Genomic DNA, 12,367 nt, shown 5'->3' with positions numbered 1-12,367 from the left:
AATATTATACTCTATAGTGTTACTCGTGTGTTATGATGACGCCTACGTGGTAGCTACTAAACTTGAACCTTCGCTTAATATTTCTTGAGTTGTACACGATAAAATACAATAACATAACAATGAGTATATAGTGTTTATATACTCATTGTTATGACACGCAAAGTGAGGCTAACTCAAAAAAGCTGCATGTCAGAGTCATAAACAAAGAGGCCAATCGCAAAAAAATCTTGACGGTGTTTTTTTTACCTACTCTTACTGTTTTGTGTTGTGTCTAGTGAATTATTTTTTTAGATTTATTTATAATATAATGGTCTAATGGTTTTTACTCTAATCGAAGAAACTGTATATTTATATATACCATAAAGTGAACTTTGCGACATTGAAGAAAAGTTTAACACAGTATTTAGCCTACCAAAGCTGTTCCACGTTAGATTAGTCAATAATTATGGCAGTTTATTTAACTAAATCTATGATGTCTAGAATGAATAGAGTAACATATCCAAACACAAGCCTTATTGAAGAAGAAAGTTTCCTCAACACTTCTAACAGTGAACATTGGGAAAGGCTCATGATGGACAGGTAATTCCAAATATTTTCGGTTTCTTTAAATAATTAAATACCCATTATTTTTCTCTTACTAGTTTCCGGTTACTATTGATTTCTCTAATTTATTGATTGTCAAGGGAACTGCTATTAAATACCTTCTATTTAATAGCAGTTCCCAAGTCTTGTCATTTAAAACTTAAACATTTATTTTCATTGCAAAAAAAAAATCAAATCCTCTTTCATACTTATTGTTTGTTACAGCAAAATAGGTTTAAGATTATCAAGAGAAAAGATATGCAGGGTCTGTGCAAAAACTGGTTGTACACCTTTGAGCAGCAAGATAAATGAATATGATATCATGGCAGCTATTAGCAGTATTACAAATGTTACAGTTAGTATTAAAATATAATATTGATCTATTCAAATCATTTAAAAATTGTATTCAATATAATAAATAAATAAATATACTATGACAATACACGCATCGCCATCTAGCCCCAATTTAAGTGTAGCTTGTGTTATGGGTACTAAGATGACTATTATAAGAATATTTTTATAAATAATATACATAAATACAAAGAATATACATATAAACACTGAAAAACATTCATACTAATCATGCAAACATTTTCCAGTAGTGGGAATCGAACCCACTGCCCTGGACTCAGAAAGCAGGGTCGCTGCAAACTGCGCCTATCAGCCGTCAATATAATGTACTTTTGTTTAAGTATCAATAACTTATTGGCACTCATTCTTTCAATGTGTATTTGCTAGTTATAGTTAGTAGTATTATAATTTGAAAATGTGCTAATGTGTTTGTCCGGATGTGTAAATGTGATCTTCAAGTCTCAATTCTAGACTCTGCCTTGTTTCTGGTACATGTAAGTGTGTTAACTATGTGACAAGTACTGAAGGCTTAGGTTTTTGTCAAATAGTCAGTATCCTCTAAAAATTCTTTATTAATAATACAAATATGAATAAATTATGTAAAAAATTATTTTAAACAATATTAATGACAAACAAAATTATATATTATATGTAAATAGTAGGGGGAGGAGCAGCACTGTGTTATTTTTCATCATCACATTAACCCATTACCAGCCCACTTCAGGTCTCTGGCTCCTCCCACAATGAGAAGAGGTTAAGGCCGTAGTCCACCACGCTGGCCCAGTGCGGATTGGTGGACTTTTTATCATCAAACCACAATAGTTATGGAAAAAAAATATGTGTTAAAGTTATTGCTGCAATGTTGTGGTCAATAATTTATGAAATGAAATAAAAATATATGTTTATTACTTTTTACAGATTAATGTAGATGATTCCTTACCAAAATACATATGCCCTGAATGTTTGGAGTCACTAAAGGTAGCCATGCAATTTAAAAGGTCATGTGAAATAGCTGATAAGAAATTCAGAAAAATATTGAATCCTATGGGTAATGTTCATTTTTATTTCATAACATGCTAAGCCGGTTTCTATTTGCCTCTATCAGTTCTTTTTCACTCTGTTTTCCTGATATTTGTCTTGTCTGTAACTAATTCAGTAATCCTGCTGTCTACATCCTCAGGCATTTTATTGCAAAGGTAATTTAACGATCACTAAAAAGGTCCTTTTATTTTATTTTACTACAAGTTGGAGATTGGAGTCAAGGACTCACCCGATGGTAAGTGATGATGCAGTCTAAGATGGTAACAAGCTAACCTGCTAGGGGTATAACAGTTTAATAAAACCATACCCATATTAGGTTTCTACGGGACCATCGTATCGGAACGCTTAATCAATTAGCGGCACGTTTTTGACGGCAGGTTTGTAACTAGCCACGTCTGAAGCCTTCCAAAACAGACTAGAGAAAATTCAGAAATGGTAAATTCCCAAACTGCCCTTGCAGTGGATCGGACCCGGGACTTCCCACTTAATTCAACAGCGCTCATCATTGCACCAGATATGTTGTCCGAATGGTTCTTGAAAGGATTTTTTGATTCTCGCTGATTTTGAAGACTATGACAGCAATACTAAGCTGGATAGGTTTTGGCATAGTCTTTGTTCATAGTTGAGCATTATTTAATCTGCAGGCGATCCATCACTTCACTCATATCCATATTCAAAACATGATTTTCAACTGTTACTACATCAGATGAAATTGAAAAGAATGGAGTCTGAACAGAAGGAAGACGAAGAAAGAAGGAAGAGAGAAAGACTATTGCAAAAGAAAGACCCCAAGAATAAAGAATTTAAGTGTTCACCCTGTGATATGGCATTTCCCAATAAGGTAAATAAAAACAGTACTAAACAAACTAACAACAGTAGTAAACTGCCATACCGCCTAACAGGTTAGTTTGGTTGCATAATCACTTCTCATCAGGTGAGGTTGAAGTCAAGGGCTAACTTGTTTATATGCACATATATATAAACAAAATACATACTCATACCACACAGATTTGACAGTTTGTCACAGACTATAATAGTAAGCTACAACTCATTGGCAATGGTGCCAAATCTTTTGCCCATCAATCTCTAGACTATATTAATTTTACAGTTTGAATGTTGTACAAAAATGGTAAAAATTGTAAGATATAATGTCGCTGGCTGATGATTCAGTAACTTAAGTTAATCGTAACTGAAATCTTACAGTTTTTATATTAATTCTTCATCTTCTGTTGTTTTTTTTTAATGTTTCGAAGAAAATGATAATTACCTTATCTTAGTTTTAAGCTAAACTGTAATATTTTTTGAAAGGCCTTAAAGGACTTGAATAAAATGGCCATAGCCGTAATAAAAAAAAACAGGTCTAGAAATAGCGATGCCAGCTGTCCTTTCACAATATTTGCCATAGAAAAGTGTGGAACTACTTTTAAACCTGTCAATTTAGTTCAGTGTAGCGATTTGGATAATAGAATAAGCTACAGTGTAGCTTTTCTTCAGGAAGAGCTGGTAGCACATCGACGCGAGCGACAGTGCATGCGGCGCGCGTGCGACATTTGCGGGCAGCTGGTACGCAGTATTGCGCAGCACATGCGGCACAATCACGCTGTTGCGCACAAGTGCCCCACCTGTGGCAAGGAGTTTCCCATGATTGCGCGACTGAAGAACCACATGTGAGATGAATATTAAGCCTTTTGATGCCTTACACTCAATTTACAGCACTGGCGCAATGTTGCCTATTTTGGTTTTTTGAAGTTATACTTCTTTTGGCGCGTTAAGGAAAAATGATGAGAGTAAACTTTTACGATGCGCGCGCACACCGTCACGAAAAACCGACACCCTGAAGTTAGCTATAGTCAACAATTTTGTTTTTCAATAAAAGGTGTGACACTTCACTTTGAATTGTCAAAATCTGCGGGATCATTCCGGCGATTTAATTGATTCAATTGTACAAACAAAAATCTCAAATTTCAATGATGAAACTCGGTTTTCCGATGATGAGATAACTAGATAATGAATTATAATAAATCTTTCAATGTATTAAATACCTTTTTCTATTGTTAGAGTAGTTTTTTCTACGAAAGATTGTTATTCTGTTACGCCAAAGAAGCATAACTTCTATCTCGTGAACATAAGTACACTCACGTTTCTTTATTTTGGGTGAGTTAAATTTTATTAAGTGTCCTCAGAAATTGCATAATCTTGTGCCTTCGTCGCCATTCCATCAACTGCATCGTTAAGTTTGGGTTACAAACTTATGTTGTATGTTTTTTTTAATACTAATAAACGACGGTCCAAGTAGATGGCCTGGGTCGATGGTAAGTGGGAAACCATCGCCTATAAAAGGGCCTACGGCCTGTAATTACACCGGCAACCACCCCCTTCAGGCCGGAATACAGCATTGTAATATATAAGCTTAGCGGTAGTACTTATCTGGACAAGAAGCTATCTACTACTGAACTGCTTTACAATGGGTGTTTCACGGCCATTTGTCCGTACAACGCTTTAAAGATATAAAGAGTCTTCTTTTCAACAAGGTGCTATTTTGTGGTTAATGAGTGATAAAAGTAGGGGGGGGGGGGGGGGAAAATAAAGACAGACAACAATTTAAAAAATATAGTTTTGGCTCCAGTATGGATTATTATGGCTTTGTAAAATATTATCATAGCCGCGGACGATCAGCGCGGACGACCTAAATAGAATCTCACTTAGCCCCGCCCTAGAACATAAGTTGGGTACGCCCACGCCAATTGATCTTATTTTATTTACCAGGCTAGTGCACACAAACACATTCAATTTCTTCTGCGATCTGTGCCCTTACAAGTGCAAACACAAGTACTATCTAGTGATGCACATGCGGACACACACAGGAGAGAAGCCGTATAAGTGCGCAGAGTGTCCCGCTACATTTGTCAATGCTTCCAATCTCAACAAACACAAACTGACACACCAGGAGAAACAGTTTAAGGTAATTTGGAATAACCTCAGAGGTTTCGCACCTGTACCTACTTAAATTTTAATTTAGGCGCTGTGTAATCGTAGACATTTTCACGTTACGGACATAGGACTCCAACCAGCGAACGAAAAAAAACATAGAAGGTCGCCCTTTCTGACATATCGACAATCGGTCTATGAAGGCGCACGCACAATGAATTGATTCGCAAAATACATGATTGGTTCTACCGTATTTCATGCAGCAGGTGACTAGCTGTGATTGGCAGTTAATCTGTCAGCATTGTGACAAGCGAACTAAACGCACGCGGGGCACACTTCATAAGCCACTCCCACCGATGCTATGTTTTCGTTACGCTATTTTTGAGCAGCATATTCGCATATTCATAGTATGTAGAAGCATGTTCTATGTTTTTTCGTATAACACAGAAAACTTTTTACGTATTAAACACAGTTACTGATAGGAAACACAAAAACGTATGCAACTTATAGTCTTATTGTACCCTTTGAAGCAACAAAAATTAACTTGATTAGACTCCACAAGGAACTTTTTAGTACAGCAAACTTTTTGATCGGGGATCGGTGGGAGTGGAAGAAATTGGAGACTATATATTGGCTTCAAAGCTGTTGCTGAATGTTATAAGAATAAGATATTTCGTAACTGCCGGTTGCTTGTACCCTTTTCGGTATCAAAAAGTGATAAACATTTATTTTTATAGCATAACATTTTTACAGTGTATGCTATGTGAAAAGGCCTTCCGTACTGGGACTGCTTTATGGGAGCATCACGACGCTAAGCACATGAATATTAAACACACTTGCACTTTCTGCGGACGGGACTTCTGTTACAAGTAAATATTATAAGTGTTTTGTTTGTGTGAATCTTCAAAGTAAAACCAGAGACGCCCAAATATTTTTTTTTTGTGTTATTTCACTACAAGTTAGCCCTTGACTGCAATCTCAACTGGTGGTGCAGTCTAAGATGGTAGCGGACTAACCTATTAGGGAGTATGGTAGTCATACCCCTAAACGGTTTCTACGTGACATTGCACCGGAACTCTAAATCGCTGAGCGGCACGTCTTTATCGGTAGGGTGGTAACTAGCCAAGGTCAAAGCCTCCCACCAGACCAGACCAGAGAATATTCAGAAATTATAAATTCCCAAATTTACCCTGCCGGGAATCGAACCCGGTACCTCCTGTCTAGATTCACAGCGCTCACCAGGGGAGTCGTCAAAAAGGAGGAATATCAAGGATTAGTTTGAATTTGATTTCTAAACTACATTCTGCATTTCGAGCTTGCTTGAGCATTTCTTCCTGCCGTTAATAATTGTCGTATGTGAATTAAAAAAGTAGGTTATTTGCTTAACCTTTATAGATTTATATGATTTATACGCATGTTGTGAGCGTACACTACGTTCACAACATATTTTAGTTTCAGTTTAATGTTTTCTCTACTAAGCGGATTTTTTCTAATTCTTTTGAGAAATAAAGATATTAAACCATATTTAACCTTGCAAGAGTATTTGCCGCTTGGTGTGTGCTGACTAGACTGGATACTAGCAAACAATTACAACCAACCAACCTTTTTTTCATCAGATCCGATCTAAGGAAGCACGAGATCCGTAGTCACAATCGCATCAAACGCGACTACATAGGTGGAGAGCCCACGTACAAACAAGTGGAAAGACTGCAGAAGATACAGGACGACAACGACGCGATGGAAAAATGGCGGATGCAACAGATTGTGGTGACGCAACCACAGCAGACCTACATAGAACACACCAAGGAGTTTGTACAGACTACGCATTCGATGTACGTCTCCGATGTGACGGGTATCATGCAGCAACCGATTCTTGGTAAGTTTTTAGTTCCTAGTTAATGCTTGGTACTTTGATCCCTGATTAAAACTCCTTTATTGCACACACACATTTAATACAAAGTAAACACATATACAGAAGAAATTTAGAATGGAAAATAGAGCGTGCAAAGGCGGTCTTAGCACTAAAGCGATCTCTTCCAGACAACCATTGGCGTTAGGCAAAACGAAGGAACGGGTTGGTGCAGCAATTTAAGTTTAAAATATATACAAAATGTTTGTAATAAACTACTTACTCATAAATTCTAATACTGAACACATATTATACATAATATGTATTAGTGCTTCATTCATTATTAATACCTACTTAATTTTTTGTTAGTGTTACCATAACAGCTTGCTTTTGTTGCTTGATCCTAAATCATGTGCGAACTTCATTGTTGACAGGTTCTAGTTTGTTGTTTTTGCTATGGGCATGGTTTATTTGAGAAATGCCTATTTTAAGTTTTGTTAAAAACGTTTGATGTTATGTTATCTATTTGATTGTATTAAATGCTCTTTATTTACAGTAACTTTGTTCTGGTTTGTTCAATACTGAACGTGTTAAATATCATTTTATTTTTAAATGTCTATCCATATTACTATTCTAAAGTATTCGCGATTATTACGGATTATTATTAATTCCGTTTCTTTTCCGAGTGTAAAAAGTAGCATACGTTACTCTCCGCCCTTTCATCTAACTCTATGCCAAAAATAAAATTGTTTGTCAAGGTCAAGTCAAAGTCAAATATTTCTTTATTCAAATAGGCACATAGATGGCACTTTTGATGAGCACATTACATGTAAAATATGACATAGAAGTAAGTTACATGTAAAATATGACATAGAAGTGAGTTGATGGCGATAACTGAATTCGTTAACTTAAAGCTACGAGGGTTCCAAATTCGGCCCAACGCCCTGGTTTAAGAAGAAGCTCACAGCCAACTTAGTCGGTTGTTTTCTTTTTGTTATCACCATCTCACATTGTCATTTAAAACTATAAAAGAAAAAATTTGGTTACTTCGTTAGGTCGAAGGAAGGACAAACAAATAAACACAATTTCGCATTAAATTGTTAGCAAGGATTATCAGAGTTATGTTTAAACGTGGTAATCTCAGGAACAATCCAATAAAAAGAATAACTATGTATTTACCGAATAAAATTTTTTTTTCTCTTTCAAAAAGGGGTTTTTTGTACGGTCGCCTTTAATTTGTCTTGGCCGGAAAGTTCTACACAAGTTATATAAAAAAATCGCTTGAAGTTAGATTTAGATACGCTGTAGGGTATGCGATGGTCTATTTATAAAAACATTTATTATATTACTTATACACTGAGCAAATTTTCACCGCAGATTCATATCATTTCCGTTCTACGTATTAACATCAAAATTATAGCCAATATATGTATAATATCTAACACACAAATTTGCCTATAAACTGTTATAGTTCTAGTAATATGTATGCTAATGCTTATGTAAATCGCGGTATCTTCCCCAAAGGGCTTGCTTTGGTAATCTGCATTATAAGAGCATATTTGCGGGTTTGCTTTTCGCATGCAAAGCAGGCTTTGTTTTATACTGCTGTGGTTCTATATATGAAAAATATAAGCGTTACTAGATTTTCTTTTCTACACTTTATTTTATTAGCTCAATCTGTGCGAGCTTTTAGTTATAAGCAAACAGCTAATGATCGGTTTTTGACGAGATGTGTTTTGAAAATAAGCAGTTTAAAAAATTCACACATATAAAAGATAATTTTTTATTTCCAGCTCAGCCACAAACAGTCCAGCTAACATTGTAAGTTTTTTACATACTTATTTTATTTATGAAATATCTTTGTCTTAAGACAAAGAACTTTGTAAATCGTCTAATAGCAAAACTCATTTTTATTGTAGTTTATTATGAAATAATATTCTTTATTTCAGACCTGATTTGGGGTTGAAAGATGAAGTGAAGATGTACGAAACCCAGCAAGGAATGGCGTATTTTTAATGTAACAGATATATATTCAATGTTACAGTTAGTGCATATAAATTACTGTTTAAAATCGGTTTCAACGCGTATTATTATATAGCAAATATTTCGATGTTAGTTACAAAACTTTACGTTACTGTTTGTATTTAGCAGCGAAATCGTCGTCAGGCATAACTTTACGCTTGACTCTACAAGATGTCAAATTTAGCACGTGCGCCACGTTGCAGGAATGTTTTTGTTGTCCTTTTACGTTGCATCACCTACTCCTAATTTTTAACGGTTTCCTTTGCTCACCAGATCATCTTTCTTTTCCTTTCCTTTTTAGTTCTTACTCTAGCTTCTGACCAGATGAAGAATGAATATTTCATAGAGTCAGGGTTATAAGCAGTGGCGTGCACTTCATACATGCGCAAAAGCACTGCATACCTATATTTTTTTAATATAACTCTTATTGGAGGGGAATTTTACCATTTTATGCCAAGCTCCTGCTTTATGCATACCCTGGTCAAAAACCCAGTGCACGCCACTGGTGACAACATATCTTTCTATGCTACATTTGAGCTTATCAACATAATGTTGGGTTTGTCAGACTTCGCTTTTTGATTCCTATCATTTACACGATAAGCATCATGAATAAAAACTTTTCTTTTCGCACCGCTGCGTCGCTGTGAGCGCTGTGAGGTTTTCCCCAATATTCCATATTTCCTGTACAGTACACATCTATCTATCTATCTACCTTTACAATGAACATTAAGCCTAATTTGCTATACTCAGCGAAAAGCCGGAGAATCTTTACGATGTGATTTATGATTTCTTCAATCATTATACTCCAAACCAAACAAACTACGTCAAAGTACTCTATGCACTTTTCGGTCAGACAGCGGAGCATCCTCAGGAGACTTTAATGACCAATTTCAATTGGTCAGCGACTGTAGCGACTTATAGTAGGAAACATTGCAGCTTCGATCTACTTTTTCAAAAATTCATATTTACAATCACACACGTTTCAAACAAGAGATCCCACGTTTTTCTTTTTAATAATTTTTATTAGGAGGAGGTTATATAATTTTTTGAAATTAAAATGACTATACAAATGTTGGAACCGACAGGATTTGAACCTGCGACTCTCTGGCAATCGCGGTCTGGGCGCTTTTTCACTAAGCTACGGCTCCCTGTCGCCGATGCCGAAATTAGTAGCAAAACGAGTATCTTTTCCTGCTACTTATCCGCGACAAATTCTAACGTTGAATTGGGCCCTTGAACCGTTTGTGCACGGACTAGTTTTATTTTTACAACGTACGGTTAGTTTGTAATAGATTTGAATGCAGTGCACTCGATTTTTTGGTGATTTTTTTTGTAATTTGTGATCAGTTCTTATGTCCTCGAATGTTTTATATACTAACTTTATTTTTAAATTAATGATGTGTTATAAATATTATTCAAGACGTATTATTTTTGCCATAAAATGTGTGATTTATATGTACGTACTTAGGTATAAGTAAAACAGATTTTACAGGCAGTAAAAGTACAAAATCTATTGGTTTTGTATTCTTTATTTTACAATCTGTAAATGAGTATAAACTGTTCAGCAGCGGGTTCTAGGATGTAGATATTTTATTATATCTAAAAAAAGTTATAAACCATATTTATATCTAGGTGTATATTTTGCAGACCTTAGTTTTTAAATTAATTATTTAATTGAAACAAAATATATTTAATCATGTACTAGTATTACTACAGGATTGTTTAGTAAAACAAAATAAAGGATTTATAAGAATAACATTGTTTATAAATATATATTTTAATCCTCTACAAGCCTTGACTGCTATCTCACCTGGTAAGTGATATTGTAGTCTAAGATGGAAACGAACTCACCTGTTAGGGGTGTGGAAGTTAAATATTAAAAGCGTATCCCTTATCGATTTCTACGAGACATCGTAACGCTAACCCTCTTGACCACATGCCTTTGCTGGTAGGATAGTAACTACCCATGTCACGATGGCCGCAGCCTCCCACCAGACCAGACTAAAGAAAATTCAGAGCTCATGAATTTCTAAATTGACCCTTTCGGGGATCGAACCACTTATGACACCATAGTGCTAACAACCGCGCCATCGAAGTCGTGACGACCTATAACAGACTCTAGCATCGTTGTCAAAACTTTGAGTAGACATAGATGTTGGACCTAAGTTAGGTTCCACATATCTTTTTAAAGGAAGACGTGGTATTCATAGTAATTACATAATTCATTGTCTTCACTAGGTACTAGAGTAGTATCAGACTACGGTATAGTAGGTTTATAGTGTCAGGTCTTTACACAGAAGTGTGATAATTTGCACACAAAAATACCAGAAAATTAATAAACAAGTTAGAAAAAAAGGCGCCAATTGGGGTAGGTATTTGACGTAAAAGTACGGTTCTCGCGGTTTAAGTTAGTTGAAAAGATTTCCAGATGACATAGTTGTACACTGTACACAACGGCGAGGTACATGCGTAAACATCTCCGAGAGACAATTCTAGGCCATACTAGTTATTATGGTGATAAACTTTGGAAAAATAGATGGCAACAGTAATAAAATGCCGATTATGTTGAATACATACCTCTAAAAGTAACTAAATTGACATGTCTAATAACTACAATTTAGAGAAATGTGTAAAATAGGTACACATTAAACCCTTCAACTTGGTATTGTTGAAAGTTATGTGCAGAACCGTGGCACATGCATTAAATATAAGCTGATCTGGAACCACGCGGATATGCACTTTAGTGGCTCGTACATCCGGGAGCTTTTTCTAAGTCTTAAAAATATTTCAGAACGGCGTATTTACCTACCAGTTTCGGTAGCGCTATTGACAAGAGATTCAACTATTAAGTTTACTTAGTCGTCGTCATTCCGATTTTTTTTATAGTAATAATTGACGTACCAAGCAGAAGGGCTACGAGATGGTAAGCGCAAAACCATCGCCTATTAACAGAGCAACACGTCCTTGCAACGAGCCGCCTGTTAATTATAATAAAATTTGTTATTAATTCGGTACAGTTTTAATTGTAATTCACTAATATTTGTAATTCATTTTTATTACAACACAAGTCAGCCATGCTTGCATTGAAAACACCATTGTTCTGTCTGACAGCCTCAAATGTCAGATTACTCCAGCTGTTGACAACATCTGTCAAGTTCACATAACACTATTCACACCGCCCTAAGTCCAAATAACACCGGCAACCATGCCCTTCAGACTGGAACCGGAATGCTACTTTGCGGCAGATATAAGCGTGGCGGCAGTAGGTCTAGGTAGGTACTTCCCCAGGCGAGCTCTGTCACTAAAAGCTTTCCCACTTTCTACTGTTTTCCATCGGCCTCTCTCCCATAGGAGATACGAACATCTGACTGGCGCAGTGGGCAGCGACCCTGCTTTCTGAGTCCATGGCCGTCGGCTTCCCACAACTGGAACATGTTTGTGTGATAAACATGGATGTTTTTCAGTGTCTGGGTGTTTATCTGTATATTATAAGTATTTATGTATTTATTGTTCATAAAAAAATTCATCAGTCATCTCAGTCTCAGTATCCATAACACAAGCTACGCTTACTATGGGGCGATGGCGATGTGTGCA

The 12,367-nt window shown here is 36.0% G+C and overlaps 1 protein-coding gene across 1 annotated transcript; it reads left to right on the top strand.

The window, feature by feature from the left end:
• The first annotated feature begins 150 nt into the window (after nucleotides 1-150).
• Nucleotides 151-9,071, top strand: LOC120629392 (zinc finger protein 90-like). Its single transcript, XM_039898325.1, has 10 exons — nucleotides 151-579; nucleotides 808-937; nucleotides 1,852-1,981; nucleotides 2,619-2,815; nucleotides 3,469-3,641; nucleotides 4,741-4,936; nucleotides 5,656-5,771; nucleotides 6,519-6,778; nucleotides 8,545-8,572; nucleotides 8,701-9,071. The coding sequence occupies exons 1-10, from the start codon at nucleotides 446-448 to the stop codon at nucleotides 8,765-8,767; spliced, it is 1,431 nt and encodes a 476-aa protein (XP_039754259.1). The 5' UTR covers nucleotides 151-445; the 3' UTR covers nucleotides 8,768-9,071.
• Nucleotides 9,072-12,367: the final 3,296 nt, after the last annotated feature.

This window comes from Pararge aegeria, chromosome 14, assembly GCF_905163445.1.
Source record: "Pararge aegeria chromosome 14, ilParAegt1.1, whole genome shotgun sequence".
NCBI lineage: Eukaryota > Metazoa > Arthropoda > Insecta > Lepidoptera > Nymphalidae > Pararge > Pararge aegeria.
Note: the sequence above shows the minus strand (reverse complement) of the source record. Positions and strands in the feature narration are given on the sequence as shown.

Bases quoted from the DNA above. Each gene is read 5' to 3' on its own strand.
- LOC120629392 (XM_039898325.1), top strand. From the start codon at position 446: ATGGCAGTTTATTTAACTAAATCTATGATGTCTAGAATGAATAGAGTA. The intron at 938-1,851 runs GTTAGTATTAAA...TACTTTTTACAG, and splicing joins GCAGTATTACAAATGTTACA to ATTAATGTAGATGATTCCTT. The intron at 8,573-8,700 runs GTAAGTTTTTTA...TCTTTATTTCAG, and splicing joins CAAACAGTCCAGCTAACATT to ACCTGATTTGGGGTTGAAAG.